The following is a 17660-nucleotide window of genomic DNA, read 5'->3' on the forward strand; positions in this document are numbered from 1 at the left end:
CCTGACTCAGGTTTTCTACAGAAGTTGCAGAGCCCAGCTGCGGACCAAAAAAAGCAGTTCTTGCAAAGTTAATTTGCAAATTATCAAATTTTCATACCAAGCCTAAACATATCTAATACCAGTAGTTTTGATGAAATGTCAAATTTGACCCTTGTTTTGAAGCGTCACTTCTTTTCAAAGTAAAGAAGGTCGGCCGCAAACAAGAACGGCTCAAGAAACCCCGAACGAAAAACAACAAAACTGGAAATGAAAATACAGTAGGAACTCGGAAAAAGCTATTGTGCTCAAAATACATTGTTTTGAGGCGAGCTTAAGGTCGCGTTAGGGTTAACTTTTGGTGGATTAGGGTCAATTCTATCCCCTCGTAAATATCTTTTCTCAAAAGAAACCTTTTCTTTTGGTTACACAATTTGTTTGCTCCCGTAATTCCCTGGATAAAAGCAACGGAGAAGATGAAATTTCGAAATTCTAGCGCCAAAAATTAACGGAAAGAATGCCCCCACCATTGTCTCTCAGTAGAGATTCAAATCCGTTTTGAATAAAAATTCAGAAGGGTCGAAATTTTACTGTTTCTTCTACCTTTTCCTGTTCAAAATCGAAAATTCAAGGAAGCGGCAAATTCATTTCCATCATTCTTTTGCATGAGCCAATTTCCATCTTTGCAATTGTAGACGTTTTCTAATTGCTTGTTTCGGGGTTATATAATTGCTTTAATCGACGTTGTTCTGCGGCCCGCAGTCGCCTTAAGTTTCCGGCAAATTTACGTATGGCCACTAATTCGGGGTAAAGTAGAAATAACGACCGATTATGAGTTGAAAACTTGTCATTTTTAAAGGCCTTGCTTTAGTCTTTCTAAAATTGTTCAACAAAAAAATCGGTCTCGATCAATTCTACTTATTAGTAGTAATAGTTCTTTTAAAACACCTCTGGTTTGGAAACAAAAACAGATAAGATAAAACTAAAGCTGTGAAAGCTATTGCCGTTTTTCCAATTTCATAATATTTTCCAACAAAAACCATACGCCAGTTTGCTTACGATAATAATTATCTCCACTGCTGCTTTCACATTTCTTTAGAAAGACCTATAAAATAGAATCATTCAATTTCTTCTCGAGCCAATTTCCATTCCAAAAACAACTGTTAGCCATTAATTGAAGTGTCACGTGGTCCCTAAAACGCGCTAGTTTTAGAACTTCAAATTCTTTCACCCATTCCTTCTCGCAGATTTTATCAACTTGAGGTGAGTGCTACTTTCTCGCACAAGACGATATAATTTATCTTTGATAAATATAAATAGAATCACTATAATTTAAGGAGACGAAAATTATATCGGCAAATGGGCTGTATCTGCAGCTGTGCTTGTAATTAATCGACCGGTTCTCAAAGATAGCTTCTCAGGCCACGTCCTTTCCCACGAAAATTATCATCAAGAAGGCTGTTCATTAAGAATTTATAAAAATAATAAACAGCCGGGTTTTAAAATCGGTAAAAACGAAGGTCAAAAATGCAAAGAAAACGAATTTGCAGCGTGTTTTGCAACGATGAATCGTCGAAAATTGCAAAAGTGAAACAAAACAGATAATTAATTGCCTTATTTACTCCAAAAGCAAAGCTCGTCTTGTTTCGTCTTCTCTCATCCGCCCGTGATTTTGTTTTCTGACCCCCTACGTGGACTACCATCATAATCTGTAGCAGGGGCTTGACATCAACAATCGCATTTTTTTCAAAGAATCCATTTGCCGACTTTTATTATTTTCGGCCAAAAGTAGGCTTCAAGCTTTATTTTGCTAGCTTTCAATAATTCTATTCCAAAGTCTAAGACACCAAGCGTCAAAGCTTCCGCAGAAAAGACGCTTGAAATTCTTTCTTTGCCAAAAGTTTATTTTCTGTAATAGTTTTTCCAAGATACAGAAGGTTAAACACAAATGGTAAGGGCACACAAACACAAGATAGGGATTATCATAAAACTTCGTAATTACTTATTTTTCTTGAATTTTTTTAACAGCACCCTTGCGAGGAGCATGACAAGCGGCCCGAAGAGTATTTTCACTAGTGGTAGATATTTCGAGTACAGAACAATATTTTGACCGAGATAGAAGAGCGCGAGAAACTTGCACAGGTAAAGAATTGTTGAAATCTTCATTTTATTTTATGATTTTGGGCTGGAGTTGAATAAATGTTCAGTCGTTGCGCTGGAGCTGGAGAAGATTCGATCGCGAGCGTTGGGCTTTACTTCTGTTTTCTTGTTCGCAGCTTGGTCGGTTTCTGCTTTTTTGAATCCCTCGGAAGACCAGCCCTAGAAAATCTTTTATATTTCTGAAAAAATTGCAGTTGGGTTATTTCTTCTTTAGAAAACGAACTTCTTTCTAAACAGAAAGTTCAAAATGACTTTGAACCAAAGACGCGAGTTGCTGTATTTTGTCAACTTGTTTCATGCTTCGGCGTGTCTGAAGAAAAGCGAAAGGCAACTCTCTAGTCGTGAATTATGTTAAACTGAGTTGAGAAAAAGAAATAATCTCTGGTGGCGCATGAAAATGTTGTTCTGTGGTTATTGCTTTTTTATCGTTACGTAGTAAGCGCGACCCGCCGATTACGCCCGCTCACGCAAGAAAAATGTCTTCATCAAAAATAATTGCTTTAGAAAATTGTCAAAAGAATGTTTGAATTAACACCTTCGTAGAAGTTTGCGGAGAATTCTAGAGTGGTTGGATATTTCTTGGTTATTTAACAACCGTAGCTTTTCACCGTTTGAGAGGGCTAAAGCCAAAATTACGATTATACCATTATAACGATTAAATTCAGGTAATTTTAAAATAATTACTAGTATCTTTGCTATTATCAGCGTATTCGCTTGAAACTCATAATAACTACGTATACTCAAGTTCGCACCTGCCGTTTTTTCTTTGAGAAAAAATATTGCTTTCCTGGATCGGAGAACACGGCAGATTCGTGACTTAGTGTCGCGAAAAACATCACCACCTGACGTAAACTGATAATACATGCTAATGAGGACTAGTAACACTGCCAAAAGTTCAATAAAACGAGTAAGAAATAAATATTTCTTTCGAGTAAATGTCAGACTTTTTAGTTTATTGCTGGTATTTGTGGTCAAAATAAGCTTCCGGGAAAATGATGGGCTTTTGTTTTCCTATTTTGTAATCTTTTTTGTTAAGTGCCTCTTTTATTATTAGATCAAATAGACAAGAAAAGTAAAAAAATGTCATTACATCATGTAACCTGCCCAAAAATTTAATGTCAAAATGTTAAAATTACCTTTACTGCGTTTCCGTAAGCTAGCGTTTCCCTCAAATAGCTCCCCTCGAATTCGAAAATCTGCGATTCGAGCTTCTTCAATTGACTTTTAACCGAATCGACTTCGTCCAACAACTCTGCCTGGATTTTTTCAGTGTCGACAATTTGAGGCATACTTTGCTTTCTTTCTCCTGTCTGAAAATAAAAAAATTGACTTCGCTTAACAGAAAAGTAAGAGGAAAGTCGCAAGAGATAATTTTTTCCGGAGAGCGCTAGGTAATCGCATAAAAGTTCCGGGTAATCTCGACAATCGGGCAACGAAATGAGCGAAAAAAGGGGACACGTGACCGTTCTTCGCAGAGATTTTCGAACGGTTCTAGTTCAATTTTTCTACATTTAAAACCAAAAAACGCCGGTTTCTAAAATGAAGTCCCCTTTTTAGAAAGGGGGCATCAGATGCATGTAGTACTACAGTATCAGGAGTAGCAATTTGTAAATTATAGATAAGAAAAAAGTGCAACGGGGCTATTCAGAGTGGAATCTCGGGGCTTCTAATTAAACTCGTGACCTTCATTCTCGATCGACTACCGGATAACCTTTCCTTACTTTGTCTATTCTAGCGCAAGTTCTCATGTAAACAGATTTACTGCTAACTCATCTTAACTTCAGATATTATGTTTGAGTCGGCTGGGTTAGGTGCATCATAATCAAAAATTTATCCAAAAACCTCCTTCCCAATTTTGATAATTGCCACGTGACCATGATTTTTTACCAACCTCAAGCCTATTTATTGAAAAGACGAGAATGAAAATAACTAAAGAAGATTTTATTGCATTTAAACCCAGGGGCGAAGGAAAATAATAATTAGCTCTAAAGCTGTTTTGACAAAAAAGGGGCTCTCCAGAATTTTCAATTTATCGAAATCAGCTGATAAGGCAGTCTATCACTACGTTTTGAAAACAGAGCAAATAAGAACAGGAAGATGGAAAAAATGGATTCTAAAAGAGTAGTCGAATAATCTCTAATCAAGGACTTGTCACCACGCTAGATCCTTTATCGAAGAATAAGGAAAATAACTGATTACTGAATGAGGAACATGTGAAGGCAGGATCAGAATCAGGGTAAGAGATGGGGAAAGCCCTTATTTAGCCGATAAAGTTCATGACAACGAGGTGGAGGACGAAATGAGCAAAGAGAAAGTCGCCAAAAGCCCGCTCGTCAGACCACTGGAATTGATCCTTGTTCTCAGGGTTCAGCTGCAGTCGAAGGCTCACTCCAAGCACTAGAAGTGAGAAGGTAGAGGTTTATAAAAAGGGTAGCTTACCAAAAGAAGTGACGCAGGAGATGAAGCCAGAGAGAAACGCATTGAAGGGGAAAGTACCGACCAAGCAGCAGTACACGAACTGAATTAAATATTTGAATTTTTGGGAAATATTTCTATAAATCCCGCGGTTTGAAAAAAGTACTTTGGTACGCGCAGAATTATCTGTATTTCGCAACGTGATAAACGGCGCTACAACTTCGTCTTGTTGTGATCCTAAACAGAGTCTTATCAACTTCTTTTGAATCTCGATCTCGGGCTGTTCTAATTTGCCTCTCTAAGTTTTGCTAAAGCTTTCGATTTCTGTGCCAAGCTAGAACGCTGAAATTTAAGGGATTCGAAAGACACGCCCGTCAATTTCGCCTAGGCGGTGTTTTGCTTAAGCCTTCACGGAGCTTAGAATAATCCTAGAATGATTTGTACCAAGTATTGTCTTCTTTAAAAACAAAGCAAGAAATCTTCAGGTATAATCAGTCATTGTGAAGGAGGATAAATACAGAGACGGGGGAGGACCTTTTGGTTTAAACCTTTTCGTAAATAAACAGAGCAAATAAAATTTACTTTCTTTCGATCAGCAGTTACTTTTCAAGTTGTAAGTTAGTGATTATCGTACTAAAGAGTTTCAAACCTAAACGACCCTTAGATTAATCTTTGTTGTGCTCAATTATCATTTGTTTTTAATACACTCATTACTTGTTGCAAATCATTTCAAGATTAAAGTAAGCCCCGCTGCGGGCTCAAGTTGAAGTAGAACAGATTGTTCGAGCAAATCACAAACGGATGTTGACAATTTAGTTATAACAATTTTCATCCCGCAATCGCTCATTTTACAAAAGTACTCATTTCAATAATAGTAATTCTTTAGGAAAAGGCGATTTCGGCAATCGTATTTATAATAAATAATGCTAATACTGTTCCTAGAATAAAAAGACGCTTCGTCAAAAACCTAGCTTGACCGAGAGTGAGGAGGCAAGAAAGATAAGATAATATGGTCTCTCATTATCCTGGGCTTGTCAAATGTTCGTGGTCACGTTTTCGAGTACATGATTTTGAAAATAGGGATAAAGCCGATAACTGAGGCGATTACCTGAATCACTCCAGTGAAGAATGTATATCCAAGATACGCGTCGATCGCTTTCAGCTTTTCAAGCGGCTCAGAATTTATGAAAATTTATATTGAAGCAATTTTAAAAAGGTAGAAAAAAGTATCGTGGCGTTTTCTCCGAAAGAACTGTTTCATTTTTGTATTCCCCCTAAACAACAACATCTTAATTTCATCATCATAGCAACCCTCAATCTTTCAATATTGCTTTACTACTCTCTGTGTTTTTATTGAAACAAGATTGATTGGTAAATTAGACATGATTTGGTACTGTTAGTTATTTCTATTTGCCGCGTTCCTTGACGGGAGTGGATTTCTGATAGTCGTCAAAAAATTTCGATACGATTTGTCCGAATTCAGAAGCCGCGTTGGTCGACTCTTTTGGAGCGGCTTTGGTAACAGTTTTGGTCGTGGACTTGGTCATTTTTGCTTATACGAATTCTGAAATTAATGTCTTTGACCTGCGAAGAAATAACGAGATTTTGGTGTTGTACAAGTTTGAAATATATTATGCCAAGTTGTTTTTTTTTTAAGTAATTTTTTACAGTGAACATGTAATTTTGTTGGTTTTGCAAAAAGGGGGATTATATACAGTGAGTGGTGAAATTCGTTTAAAAATAGTGGTGAAATAAAAGGTATAAAATAAGCCGGGCGTGAGTTTTTTTAGAATGAAGAGTCTTCATTGAATACTATTCAATGAATAGGGAATGTGAAAAGTGCCGGGGCAGGTGAGGTGATCTTCGGAATGGGGCGAAGTTAGATCTCGTAGCTGAAGCCGTAACCGATCGCAGAGCTACAAACATAGTTAGTAACGAAGAAGGCGGAAAGTAAGAATCAAAGTTCAACGAATCAAAAGAACAAATCACCTTGATTGATTTCGATCTGTGCGGAGTGTTTTTTACCTTCGGATGTGACGACGACTTCCAAGATTTTCGCCGAACTCTTCGTAACTTGGTGGCGGCCCTTCGTCGAAGTGAGGAGCTGATTTGATCGATGTGGGTCCGCCAAAGGGAAGATTTTCGGCGCTTTCGAACTCGAGGGAAGCGTTCGAATCGTTTTCTGAAAGGATGAATTGAGTTGAAATCAAGGAAGAGTACGAAAAGTCAAATATGTAAATCTTGAAGCTTCTAGCTACAAAAATACTTTACCTTTGTCTTCAAGAATCGGTTGACAGATTCTATCGTTTTGCTGCTCGACTTCAATTCGCTCATTCTCCGAAAACAGCTTCTTCTTCGGTTTTACCTCCGTTTTGGCACCTCGCTGTGCAAGAGGAATCCTCGATGGACCTCCTCTTACTGGCTGAGGCGTCCGGAATGTGTTGATCCGAGAAGTTACTTTGGAGAAAACCTTGGAATATGGTTGGAGAATGTTCGAAGCGGACTTTGATCTGCGTCTGGACTTTTTGGTTAGACGTTGTTCTTGAGGAGGCTGTTCATTCTGAGCTGGGCGAGCTGGAGCTCCAAATCTACGAGGATAAGTTAGGGAGGAAAATTTATGTTAGGAACTTACGGTCGTCGAAAAGGAGGAATATTTGGAATCCTGGAGAACTTCGACTGCGCAGTGATGTCGATTCTTGAGCGCTTTGTATCAGCGAGGCTCATTGTGGAACCAAAGGCCGTTCGTTTCGTAGGAGTTGTTCCGTACGTCTATGAAGAAGGGATAAAACAGGTTTTTTTTGAGGTGAACATAAATTGGTGGAGCGTTTTTGAAGGGGTTAGAGACGAGATATTTCAATTCTCTCTTTTGCATCTTGTTGGGGAGGGTCTCTAGTGTGTTCTTTGAAAGATTTTCTTACCATTTCTCTGGCTAGTTCAATTTTTTTCTTTTGATTTCTCTCTAGCCTTTCCATATTTTTAGACTCGCACACTGCGTCCCACTGCGTCTCGATATACTTTTTGAATCCAACGCCATCGACTTGGAATTCTTTCTCGTTATCCTTCTCCCACTCGTTGATGTCCGCTTTCAATTGGTTCTCTAGCGTGGTGAGCTGGATCTTGACCTTTTTGAACTCTTTCTGCTTTTTGAGAAGAGCTCCGCCGCGGTTGTTTTTGAAGCGATTGGGATCTTTGTCCTCTGCGTCCATTACGCGGTACTTTTGGAAAAGCTCATTCCATTGGTCAACGCCTTTGAACATGTTCGCATGCTAGAATCGAACGGTTAGTGTTTTTTCTAATGGCTCTCCGAATAAATAGCAGTCTCACCAATCGATTCTCTTCTATGATTTTAAGCGAATTCTTACCTGTGAAAATTCCTCCTCTAGTTGTCGAACCATGCTTTCGTGGTCATCCAACAACTGCTCGTTGTAGTTTTCCGAGTAGTATTCGTTGAAAGACTCACGCTGATCCTGGCTGAAGTACATCTTCTCCCACAGCGTTGCGATATCTTCGCGGCAGGACTCGACCAGCTCCTTGAGCTTGCTCTTTTTCTCCGCTTCCAAACTATTGAGCTCTTGCTGGAGTCTTTCGAGCCAGCTAGAGCTCAGATCGTGACGCTTGAATTGGTCGACGTATCGCTGCTCTTTCTCAAGTCGACTAGAATAGTCTAGCTAGTAAAAGAAAATATTAATAAGTACTTACGTTGCCAATCTAACGAGTCTATCCTCGAGAGTGTCTTTCCTCTCTTGTCTCTGATCTCGTTTCGCTTCAATCGTTTTCTTCCTCGCTTCCATTTTCGTGTTCACATTCTCCTTGAGCACGACAAATGGATCTTCGCCGGCTTCGAGAATGTCTTGCAGCCAGACTTCTTTCGGCGCCTCGCCAAGGAGATCGAAAGCAGAGGTGATCGCGTATTTGAGTCTTCTGAACTGGTCAAGTCGAGCTTGGACGAGCTTTTCCATCATGTGAATGTTTTGCTTGATCTGCTCGAGATCGTGAACTTTTGGGACGACTTTCAGCGAGACTGGTACGCTTGCGTACTCTAGTTGCTCACAGAGCTTTTCTTCGATATCTGAAAATCCCCGTTAGATACAATTGTATTTAGATTTTACTGGCTTGAAATCAACGAAGACTTAAAAAATTCAGCTCCTTGGATTCCAGTGAATCTTTTCAAAAAAAACCTACTTTTCAATCGATGAAGCTCAATCATCGCCGTCTCCTTCTGTCTCTCGAGCTTCTCCAGCTCCACCTGCACAATTTCAGCCTTCGCGACGAGCTGCGGCGGTCCATCGTATCTGAAGGGTGGCCTGCCCAGCTCCTCGTTCAGCTCGCGGATGGTCGCAAACGACTTCGCCAGGTCGGCTTTCATCGTCTCCAGAACATCCTGCTCCTCAATTTTCATCTGATCAAACAGCTGCGAAACGTGCTTGTTTGCCGTTCTTATTCGCTGTTCGATCGCTTCTCTGTCGAAACCTGAAGACAAAACGTGTTTAGATCAATCTTTTTTATAATTTTACCTAGATCTATCCAGATCTGCGTCAAACTGGCAAAGGTTTCGTCTCTGTGCTCTCCATTTAGTCCTGGCTGCTGGTCGACGTGCTCTTTCACAAAACGGTCCATTTTTTCTGGCTCGATGTATGTCGAACTGATATTCAGATCTTCCTCCATCTCTTTTTTCAGCGTTTACGCTCTTTGTCGCCGGTAAACTGCTCTCTCTGACGCCAGAATAACAATTTTCGTTATTTCTATCTAGAAAACAAATCTCTTATTTTCAAAAGATTTCAATATTCAGATTTTTTAAATAGACTTTTGTTCTACTATTGCGCGCGATCAATTTCAAATTAGGCGCCTCTGGGTGAGACGACGCGCGATTGGCTATTTGAGTAATTGGGCGGCGCTCATTGGGCAGCCAAGTGGCGCGCCATTTGAATAGACCCCCTTCACTACACTGAGTAAACTTGGACGCGGGGAAAAGTAATCAAACGCGAAATCAGAAGTCTCGTAAAAGCTCAACTGTAAAATGTAATGGACCTCGTAAAAAGGTCACCAAGAGCGAAACCGATTGACATCTGCGACAAATCCCGTTGTCCGGCGCTTATGAAAGCACGACAATGATGTTTTTGAAAGCGGGAAATTTTTGAATAAGGAAGTTGTAAAAAATCACAGATCAAAGAAACGAGCAAGTTTTACAGCTTCGAAAGAAGAAAATTTTTTGAAGAAATGGATTATCTTCTTCAAACCTTTTTCTCTAATTGAATTGTTTCAAAGGTCGCCCGCTAAAACCCGATTATGAAACCCCCAGGCGCCGACTTTTCAAAAAATATACCCGATAAGATTGAAGTTTGAATTGACTTGTATTCTTTATTGTTGAAAGCTTTTTTCGGTAATAAGGATTTTCATCGCTTGATAGGAAAGTTGAGTTAAGACAGAACACGGAGCACGGGAATAAAAATAATGACAAAAAAGGAAAAATGGAAATAATATGTTGTAACAAAAAGGTGTAATATAATAAAAATAATTAATTGAATACAAAATGAATCAGTATCAAATATTGCAAAAGCCGCACAGTTTCGTTTCAAAGTTTTTATTGAAGCCAGAATAAGGAAAGTTGTAGAAAAAGAATTTTTAGAAGAAAGAAAATGGAGGAAATTTAAAAATTTCTTTTTCGCTATTTCTGCTTTTGAGATGTTACATCCGCCACAAACATTCGTGCTGATCTCCACGCATCTTCCACTGTTTTCTCGTCGTATTTCTGAAAAATACTTTATTGGCAACGATTGTTTTTTCAAGGGGACTTACCACTGGGCCCATGAAATTTTTGAAGCTGAATAGGGACTTCTCCTTTTCCTTCTTAGCCTCCAGGTGGGCGAAGATCGGTCCCGTGTTGAGAGTTTCTGATCGATACCGTCCCAAAGAGTCGATGTGGCCTAAGTACAGGTGGCCACTGAGCGGACGGTAGTAAATCAGTTCTGGGCGAGAAAACGAGGCAGTCAGGTTGATTCCAGAGCTTTGGAAGGAAAATTATTGACGAAGGAGGATGAAAGACTTACTTTGAGCTTGTGTCGCTTTCCCTGTTTTTCTGCGGAGCCTTGGAATCAAGATTCAACCCTGCTTGCTCCATGATTCCATTCAGAAAGTTGAGAAACTGCGGTGAGCGCAAAAAGAGCGGTAGATAAACTGTTTGTAACGTCGTAAGCGCCTGCAAAAGAAACAATCAACCCGGTTCTAGAACGAGTTACTGACCTGTCGAGCTGGAAGTTTGAATGAGCTTGCTGATGGATTTTTGAGACCGACTTCGACTTGTTGTTTCACATTGTCAGAAAAGCCGATCGCGCCGAGCTGCTTGAAGATCGTTTTTTGAAGTTGGTCTCGGTCTTTTTTCGGAATCTCGCGGAAACGAGCCGCGAAGTCTTTCGTATTCAGGTAGAAATCAAGCACTTCTACAAACGGTGATTGTGAAAAGAGGAAAATTTAACGAGGGAGAGTTACCTAAAGACTTCTCTTTTGACATGAAATCTCTGAACAATTCTCGACTTTGGTCAAAAGACAGGATTTGATCCAGCGAAATTTCGTGGTCCGTGAACACTTCCACCAATAATCCTTGAATTTGCATCCTTTTAGTTGTGTTTTTTCGGGAAAAATACCTTTGAACTTTTTCGACGTAAGAAAATCTGGAATCTTTTTCGAAAGACCGAGTTCGACTAGCTTCGACAAATCGGCGAAATCTTCGTCTACCACTTTCCCTTTTTCAAGCTTTCTTCTCATATTTGAAACTGCTTTGGCTTCGAAATTCAATACGTCACTAGAAAATTGAACGAAGATTATCAAGGAATGTGGGGTACCTGTAATGACGAATGATTCTTTGGGCTTCTGCGTTGAATTCTTCGGCCGTTTTCGCATTTACGTTCACAGAGTCTTGAATGATTTCCGTGACGTTACTGAGCGCAGAAGAGAGGATCTGATCCCGCAGAGCATCTTCCGCGCTTTGCTCGCTGTTCTGATTGGCATCCGGGCAGGCAGAGACGGCCACGTTTGACCGGAACTTGCCGATATCTAAAGAAAAATGAAAAGGGGTTCAGAAAAGATGTTCATACCTTGGTAAAGAGTTAATAATCGTCTGTCATTAGGCTTGAGGTATTCTTGGAAATAAGCTCGGTAAGTGGCGTCATTGAGTATATTCTGGATATTCGGCGCCCATTCCCTAAAGCGCGGCATCAACTCCGCATCTGAAACCAAGAAAAATCAATTCAAGATTCATTTTCAGGAGGCTTTTTAGTTGCAGACAGATTCAATCTCCATTCAAGATGATCAGATGTAAGAAGGATCATCTCTTTTTTAGTTTGAACTTAGAAATCACGTGATTAGGGGAAACAGAGATCAGGAAACGGGATTCTTCCACTGTCTTCCTTACTCTCTGCCCCTATCACACGTGACTTATAGATATTGAATAATATATCTTTTTTGTTGACTTCGTTAATAGATCATATGATTTGTATCAAACGTTTTCGTTTATTGGATAAACTTCATCAGGATACTAAAGTAAATATGAACGAAAAGGAACAGAGGAAAAAGAATACTTTTATGTTGAGAGAGCAGTGTGAAATTGCTAACTGAGGAAAACAAAAACAAAATCAAAAAATATGGCTGTTTTTAGTCGAGCGCCAAGGTGGCCCAAGGTGAGCTTAAATTCTCTTGTTCTTCTACTAAAGAATTTAAAAGTGCGTTTACTAAAATCTCACCTCAAATAACATCTGAACATTCTATTTGGAGCGCAGATGTCGTGTCAATGTATCCATCAATTGACAATTCAAAAGCTATTAACGTTATTATCGATATTCTTTATAAAAATCCTCTTCGATATTTTAGCCCCGAGGATCTTCCAGACGGCACAATCAGTTATTTTCCCCCTAAAGATGTTTTTCGATCTATTCTTGTTTCAGTCTTACAAAAGTTCACCGCATTTTCCACGCAAGAAGGTTACTATAAACAGAAATTCGGGTGCTCAATGGGCTCCCGACTCGCCCCTCTAGTGGCGAATATTTACATTTCTAGCCTGGAAAGTGAATTTCTTACAACTGAAATTAAAAAGGGTAATATACTGTTTGTTAGTCGTTACGTCGACGACTACTGTTTTGTAACCAGAACAAGTGCCAAAAAACGAATTTTTAATTGTCTCAATAAGTTTGATCCGTCCATAAAAATGACCTGTGAAGATATGAAAGACGACTGTCTCCCTTATCTTGATACTTGCATTAAACTTCATGACAACCAATATCACTTATTCTTCTATGAGAAAAGTAACAAAAATGACATTCTTCAAAACTTTCGTACTGGAATCGCTCCCCTCAACAAGAAAATATCAACGCTTACCGGCGAAATCTATCGCAGAAATAATACAACCTCATGTCCGTATGCGTTGAATATTGCTCTTGAACAGTTAACTGATCGCTTTCTTAAGAACTCATATCCGTTTCACCTCATAAAACGTAAAATCAATGAAATTAAAAATAATAATTTCGAGCCACTGAAACGTGATGATTCTAAAGTAGTGAAAAAGTTCAACTTATGTTTAGATTTTACTAGTGAAAGATGCTACTCTATTGGACTTAGTCTTCAAAAACTCTTCAGAAAAGTAACACCTTCCTTTTGTCTAGTCGTTAGTTGGAAAACCATACGACTCGAAAGAGCCCTAGGCAAATTTCTTAAAAGAGTCCCCGAAAAATACGACTTGTGTGATCTGATTTACTCTTGGAAATGTGATTGTAAAGCGCAATACATTGGTCAGTCCAAACGAAGAGCTGGTGTTCGTTGGATTGAACATGTTAATTCAAACAACCAGAATAAAACTGCTTCTTCTTCCATCTTCAAACATTTTTCCACTTGTAAGACCTTTCAAAAAAGCTATGATTCTTACATCAGTGAGCCAAGCACAAAAAATCTCACGAGTCAATACAAGACTAAAACTGCCCAATCGAAACTTGCTTTAGAGTCCTTTCACTCTAAAAATCCTCCGAAAATTCGTTACAAATTTTCAAAAATGACTTTGCTTTAAAATATTTTGATGTTCTACAAACTAATCTTACTTACGAGAAACGTTGAACAATTTCTTATTTTACTGCATAGACCCTCCCTTAATGAACAATCTGATTTCAAACAGTTCAAAACTTTTTAATTTAGTCGAGCACTGTTTTGGGCCACCTTGGCGCTCGACTAAAAACAGCCATATTTTTTGATTTTGTTTTTGTTTTCCTCAGTTAGCAATTTCACACTGCTCTCTCAACATAAAAGTATTCTTTTTCCTCTGTTCCTTTTCGTTCATATTTACTTTAGTATCCTGATGAAGTTTATCCAATAAACGAAAACGTTTGATACAAATCATATGATCTATGATATTGAATAATTTACAGATTGAAGCGTTTCTGTAGTGGTAAAAATGATTCGTAAAATGATGTTAAAATGCGATAAATGATTCTTAGGAAGGTCATTTCTTTAAAATTCTTAGAAGTCTATCTAGCAGCAGAGTTCAAAAACCCCGGGCACAGGCGGGCGCGGGCTCGGAATGGAAAAATGGTCGGGGGCTCAGGCGGGCGCGGGCACAAAATTGATGAAGCTCGGGGGCTCAGGTGGGCGCGGGCCCGAAACTGAAGGTGCCCGCGGGCTTAGGCGGGCGCGGGCAACAAATTCAAGGTGCCCGCGGGCTCACGCGGGCGCGAGCCCTTGCCCTCCTGCTCGCGCCCGGCCGCGCCCGCGAGCACAAAGGGACCTAATTTCAATCGGTATTTTCAGCTTCAATTCGATGACTTGAATAAGTTTGCCGTCAAAAAATATGCGAAAATGATAAAAAAAGTTCGGAAATTCGCGAAAATCTTGATTTTAGACGAAACTTTGAGCCAATTTTTTGGGGTCATTTTCAAAGAAAACTCTTTTATGGGTTACCGAAAAAAGTCTCAATTTTTATTTAAATTTTCAAAGTTTTCGGCGAAAATTTCTTCTTCTTTTACGAAAACTGGCCGCGGCCCTGACGGGCTCGGGCGCCTGAGGCCGCGAGGCCCGGGGGCTCAGGCGGGCACGGTGTAATCATAAAAACTGGCCGCGGCCCTGACGGGCTCGGGCTGGGCTCGGCAAACTGAGCTGTGTAAAAACCTGTCACAGGTCCTGTTTCCTGTTTTTGGGGAATCTGCCTGAGTACCTGTGTAAAATCGGGTAATAATTTGGGCCTGTCCTGTGTACCTGTGTAAAATTAAGGGGAAAAAATTTCTTTAGCTGTCCCTGTTCCTGTTTCTGTCTTAAACAGGCCTGTGTTTCCCGCTCAGGTCCTGACCATAGACAGGTTCCTGTGTAACCAGGTCAGGAACTGCATAAGTCAGGGAAAATATTAAAAGAAATCAATCGCGAAAGACGTAAAAAAGAGTTCAACAATCAAAATAACCGATAAATTCGCGTCTTTTTGTTTCTTTGTAATATTTTTTCTCAGAAATATCCTGTTTTTTGTCCTGTCACAGGGCCTGTTTCCAGTTTTCTGACCTGCTCAGACCTGTTCACGCAGGCCCTGACCTGTGTAACCTGTTTGATAAGCTGTGTAAAAAAACCTGTCTAAAATCAGGATATTTTTGCTTCCTGACCTGTGTACCTGTGTAAAATATGGGACAGAAATTTTTTTTCCTGTTCCTGTGTCTGTTCCTGACACAGTTTGCCGAGCCCAGGGCTCGGGCGCTTGAGGCCGCGAGGCCCGGGGGCGCAGGCGGGCAGCGTGCCCGCGCCCGGCCGGCCGCCGCTCCCCTGCCCGGGAGCCGAAAATTTTTGAACTCTGTCTAGCAGTACAATTGGTCTGTCCACCGAGCACAAATTTGGAACTGGCTTGAATTCGATGAACTCGCTCCCCGTGCAAGAGAACCTCTCTTTCCGTGGGAGCCCCAAAACCGCAAAATTTACAACCCCACATTGGCGTTACAGGATGGACAGGAACAGGAGCTCCTTTGAGCTTCTCGGAAGCTTTTGAGGAGAAAGAGTCAGGAACGATATATACAAGCGAGGAGAAGATTTCGGCGGCGGGGTGATCTCCCAGGTGCACTCCCAGCGTCGCCGTCTTCGAAGTTCGAAGCGGGCAAATCAAGCAGCGGAACTTATTCATGAAGGGATCAGCGTGTTTCTTTGCGCGGCAGTGGTCTTTTAAGTTCTTGAGCGGGTGCACATCTCGTAAATGCATCTACAAAGATAAAATGAGAAAGAATTCTCAAAAATATAATCAAACAGGGGCTCTAAAAGGCTCGTTTCTTTTCTACAAAACCTAACCTGGATAGTGCTGGAAACCGATGGAATAAAATTTGGGCAAAGAAAACATCGAAAGCTCGCTTCGTTGGCTTGAAGTGCTTTTTCCTGTTCCTCTTCTTCTGAAAGGGCTTTTTTGATCATCACCTTCTTCATCGTTTTCTTCCCTTTTGAGTCTTTATGACCGTGCTTTATATGTACAGTAATGTCGGCTTTGTCGAGAAAAACCCGGCCACACGGTTTTCCATCTGGATTGAGCGTTGTGCACTTCCAGCCTTAAATTCGAGTTGAAAATTAGGGGACGGAAACAAAGGGATGAAAACCTATCTGGCCATCGTTAGGGATTTGAGGTAGTTGCGGAGGGGATTGTACAGGAGGAGATGTTCGATCTCCATTATTGTTGTTGAGTCGTTCACTCTTTTTTCGGCCGTTTTGAGAACCTGCATTTTCAGTTTTCGGCGGTCGACCTCGCTTCTCAATCTTCCTGTTTGGCATTGTAGAAGCGTGGCTGACCGATGCATAATGAAGATCCTCTTGCCGAAAGATCTTTGAAGGAGCGGGATGAGGCTGCGTTGGAGGACGCTCAGATTTGCGTTTCGTTTTTAACCGAAAGCTGGGCATGACTGCGGATTTTCCACCAAACATCTTTTCTCCAGCACCTTATTTTTTGATCAAAATGATAGATTCAAGCCTTCATACTTATATTCCACGGTGACAGAAAGAAGAATCTACTGGGAGAAAGACACAACTTGCGATGTTTTAAAAGTTGGAATGCTGAGTTTAACTCTTTCCCATTCTAAAGAAAATTCGATCAAGAAAAATCTCAAATTGTGAAAAAGAAGATCGAAAATATAGAAATAAATTTTCATTTTTATTAGCATGAATTATTGTGAACTTTCAAAAGTTTTGACAGAAACGGTTTTTTTATTAAAGAAAAGCTTTGCCTTTTTAATTAGTTGGAGCGTCGACGACGATGGCTTTCATTCGGAGGACTCTTCGGCAGACGAGCATCTAAATACAGCTTCAGGATCGATTCGGACCGATGGAAACTTACGAGGAATTCTCCGTAGTCGATTTCACCATCACCATTGACATCGACGGCATCGACCATCATTTGGACCTGGCGGCGGGTGAGAAAGCGGCCGTGGCGAGTCATCCAGTCTTTCAGCTCGTCGCGAGTGATGCTTCCCGAGCCGTCCACATCGTAGGATAGGAAGGCTCGCTGGACGCCGTTGACGCCATGTTGCTTGAATTTCGAATGATAGAAAGAAAATAAGCGAGTATTGGTTACCTTGACCATGAGAACGAGAAACTCGGCGAAATTGAGCGTGCCGCCGTTATCAAGATCGACGCTGTTCATGATTCCTTCGAGGAATTTTTCGACAGCTTCGAGGTCTTGTTCGAAGAGCTTGTTCAACGATTGGAGGTCGATGTTGCCGCCTTGTTCTGCGTCGAGTGCGCGGAATTGCGCTTTTCTATCTAAACGACGCGCTTTTCAAAACAGATTTTCAGGGGAAGGGGAGTCTTACCGTCAGAAGAAAGAGCTTCAACGATCATATTTCTTTCGTAAGCGGATACCGGAAAAGCCATTCGTTTCGAACTACAGTACGTTAATAAAACCCTCACAAACAAAACAAGTGAGAATAGAAATAACATCTTGAATCCCTTACCCAGCTGTAGCATATCGAAGAGAACGGGCAAGTTGTCGAAAAGGAAGCATTTTCTCTGTTTTTAAATAAAAAGACTTTTCCACGTTGCCGACTTGATTTACGAAAATGAAGAAAATTAAAACTCGGTTTGCGGACGATCGCAAGAGGGAGTATTTTCAGATCAGCGCCGATAAC

At 40.5% G+C, this 17660-nt stretch overlaps 6 protein-coding genes across 7 annotated transcripts; all 6 read right to left on the reverse strand.

Moving 5' to 3' along the window:
- Nucleotides 1-1868: 1868 nt before the first annotated feature.
- On the reverse strand, nt 1869-3480 carry LOC145700529 (chromatin modification-related protein MEAF6-like). Its single transcript, XM_081777813.1, has 2 exons — nt 3273-3480; nt 1869-2295 (listed from the first exon to the last, which is right to left on the reverse strand). Exons 1-2 carry the CDS (start codon nt 3423-3425, stop codon nt 2149-2151), a joined length of 300 nt encoding a protein of 99 aa, XP_081633939.1. The 5' UTR covers nt 3426-3480; the 3' UTR covers nt 1869-2148.
- Nucleotides 3481-4062: 582 nt separating this feature from the next.
- On the reverse strand, nt 4063-6143 carry LOC145700528 (dolichyl-diphosphooligosaccharide--protein glycosyltransferase subunit DAD1-like). Its single transcript, XM_081777812.1, has 4 exons — nt 5973-6143; nt 5660-5713; nt 4576-4654; nt 4063-4533 (listed from the first exon to the last, which is right to left on the reverse strand). Exons 1-4 carry the CDS (start codon nt 6096-6098, stop codon nt 4397-4399), a joined length of 396 nt encoding a protein of 131 aa, XP_081633938.1. The 5' UTR covers nt 6099-6143; the 3' UTR covers nt 4063-4396.
- Nucleotides 6144-6160: 17 nt separating this feature from the next.
- LOC145700526 (protein regulator of cytokinesis 1-like) lies at nt 6161-9376 on the reverse strand. Of its 2 annotated transcripts, none has more exons than XM_081777808.1 (9): nt 9066-9376; nt 8734-9021; nt 8251-8620; nt 7914-8205; nt 7470-7817; nt 7184-7320; nt 6823-7139; nt 6577-6733; nt 6161-6467 (listed from the first exon to the last, which is right to left on the reverse strand). In XM_081777808.1, the coding sequence occupies exons 1-9, from the start codon at nt 9214-9216 to the stop codon at nt 6431-6433; spliced, it is 2097 nt and encodes a 698-aa protein (XP_081633934.1). In that variant the 5' UTR covers nt 9217-9376; the 3' UTR covers nt 6161-6430. The 2 variants fall into 2 exon arrangements, with proteins under 2 accessions (XP_081633934.1, XP_081633936.1); XM_081777810.1 differs by having other exon boundaries at nt 6541-6733.
- A 517-nt stretch (nt 9377-9893) lies between these two features.
- On the reverse strand, nt 9894-11774 carry LOC145700527 (A-kinase anchor protein 10, mitochondrial-like). The gene is made up of 8 exons (XM_081777811.1): nt 11643-11774; nt 11391-11601; nt 11193-11350; nt 11038-11148; nt 10792-10988; nt 10599-10747; nt 10348-10555; nt 9894-10300 (listed from the first exon to the last, which is right to left on the reverse strand). The coding sequence occupies exons 1-8, from the start codon at nt 11761-11763 to the stop codon at nt 10217-10219; spliced, it is 1239 nt and encodes a 412-aa protein (XP_081633937.1). The 5' UTR covers nt 11764-11774; the 3' UTR covers nt 9894-10216.
- Nucleotides 11775-11820: 46 nt separating this feature from the next.
- On the reverse strand, nt 11821-17622 carry LOC145700448 (neo-calmodulin-like). The gene is made up of 6 exons (XM_081777714.1): nt 17487-17622; nt 17346-17416; nt 17108-17295; nt 16871-17062; nt 16778-16827; nt 11821-11827 (listed from the first exon to the last, which is right to left on the reverse strand). The coding sequence occupies exons 1-6, from the start codon at nt 17534-17536 to the stop codon at nt 11821-11823; spliced, it is 558 nt and encodes a 185-aa protein (XP_081633840.1). The 5' UTR covers nt 17537-17622.
- Nucleotides 15019-16608, reverse strand: LOC145700705 (uncharacterized). The gene is made up of 5 exons (XM_081778030.1): nt 16516-16608; nt 16140-16475; nt 15841-16091; nt 15179-15754; nt 15019-15111 (listed from the first exon to the last, which is right to left on the reverse strand). The coding sequence occupies exons 2-5, from the start codon at nt 16459-16461 to the stop codon at nt 15019-15021; spliced, it is 1242 nt and encodes a 413-aa protein (XP_081634156.1). The 5' UTR covers nt 16462-16475; nt 16516-16608.
- Nucleotides 17623-17660: the final 38 nt, after the last annotated feature.

The sequence above is a fragment of the Oikopleura dioica genome, chromosome 2, assembly GCF_907165135.1.
Source record: "Oikopleura dioica chromosome 2, OKI2018_I68_1.0, whole genome shotgun sequence".
In the NCBI taxonomy this organism is placed as follows: Eukaryota; Metazoa; Chordata; class Appendicularia; order Copelata; family Oikopleuridae; genus Oikopleura; species Oikopleura dioica.

What these genes read in the sequence shown, in the direction of transcription:
- LOC145700529 (XM_081777813.1), bottom strand. Translation starts at nt 3,425, where the DNA reads ATGCCTCAAATTGTCGACACTGAAAAAATCCAGGCAGAGTTGTTGGAC. An exon ending in CTTACGGAAACGCAGTAAAG is followed by an intron (nt 2,296 to 3,272) that starts GTAATTTTAACA and finishes AAGATTTTCTAG; the next exon opens with GGCTGGTCTTCCGAGGGATT.
- LOC145700528 (XM_081777812.1), bottom strand. Translation starts at nt 6,098, where the DNA reads ATGACCAAGTCCACGACCAAAACTGTTACCAAAGCCGCTCCAAAAGAG. An exon ending in TCTTCACTGGAGTGATTCAG is followed by an intron (nt 4,655 to 5,659) that starts GTAATCGCCTCA and finishes TATTTAATTCAG; the next exon opens with TTCGTGTACTGCTGCTTGGT. An exon ending in CTCCTGCGTCACTTCTTTTG is followed by an intron (nt 4,534 to 4,575) that starts GTAAGCTACCCT and finishes TCTCACTTCTAG; the next exon opens with TGCTTGGAGTGAGCCTTCGA.
- LOC145700526 (XM_081777808.1), bottom strand. Translation starts at nt 9,216, where the DNA reads ATGGAGGAAGATCTGAATATCAGTTCGACATACATCGAGCCAGAAAAA. An exon ending in TGAGCTTCATCGATTGAAAA is followed by an intron (nt 8,621 to 8,733) that starts GTAGGTTTTTTT and finishes GGGGATTTTCAG; the next exon opens with ATATCGAAGAAAAGCTCTGT. An exon ending in AGACTCGTTAGATTGGCAAC is followed by an intron (nt 8,206 to 8,250) that starts GTAAGTACTTAT and finishes AGACTATTCTAG; the next exon opens with TCGACTTGAGAAAGAGCAGC.
- LOC145700527 (XM_081777811.1), bottom strand. Translation starts at nt 11,763, where the DNA reads ATGCCGCGCTTTAGGGAATGGGCGCCGAATATCCAGAATATACTCAAT. An exon ending in TCAAACTTCCAGCTCGACAG is followed by an intron (nt 10,748 to 10,791) that starts GTCAGTAACTCG and finishes TTTCTTTTGCAG; the next exon opens with GCGCTTACGACGTTACAAAC. An exon ending in GAAAGCGACACAAGCTCAAA is followed by an intron (nt 10,556 to 10,598) that starts GTAAGTCTTTCA and finishes TTCCTTCCAAAG; the next exon opens with CTCTGGAATCAACCTGACTG.
- LOC145700705 (XM_081778030.1), bottom strand. Translation starts at nt 16,461, where the DNA reads ATGTTTGGTGGAAAATCCGCAGTCATGCCCAGCTTTCGGTTAAAAACG. An exon ending in CCCTAACGATGGCCAGATAG is followed by an intron (nt 16,092 to 16,139) that starts GTTTTCATCCCT and finishes CTCGAATTTAAG; the next exon opens with GCTGGAAGTGCACAACGCTC. An exon ending in CTGTCCCATATTTTACACAG is followed by an intron (nt 15,112 to 15,178) that starts GTACACAGGTCA and finishes CTTATCAAACAG; the next exon opens with GTTACACAGGTCAGGGCCTG.
- LOC145700448 (XM_081777714.1), bottom strand. Translation starts at nt 17,536, where the DNA reads ATGCTTCCTTTTCGACAACTTGCCCGTTCTCTTCGATATGCTACAGCT. An exon ending in TGAAGCTCTTTCTTCTGACG is followed by an intron (nt 17,296 to 17,345) that starts GTAAGACTCCCC and finishes CGCGTCGTTTAG; the next exon opens with ATAGAAAAGCGCAATTCCGC. An exon ending in TCGACTACGGAGAATTCCTC is followed by an intron (nt 16,828 to 16,870) that starts GTAAGTTTCCAT and finishes AGCTGTATTTAG; the next exon opens with ATGCTCGTCTGCCGAAGAGT.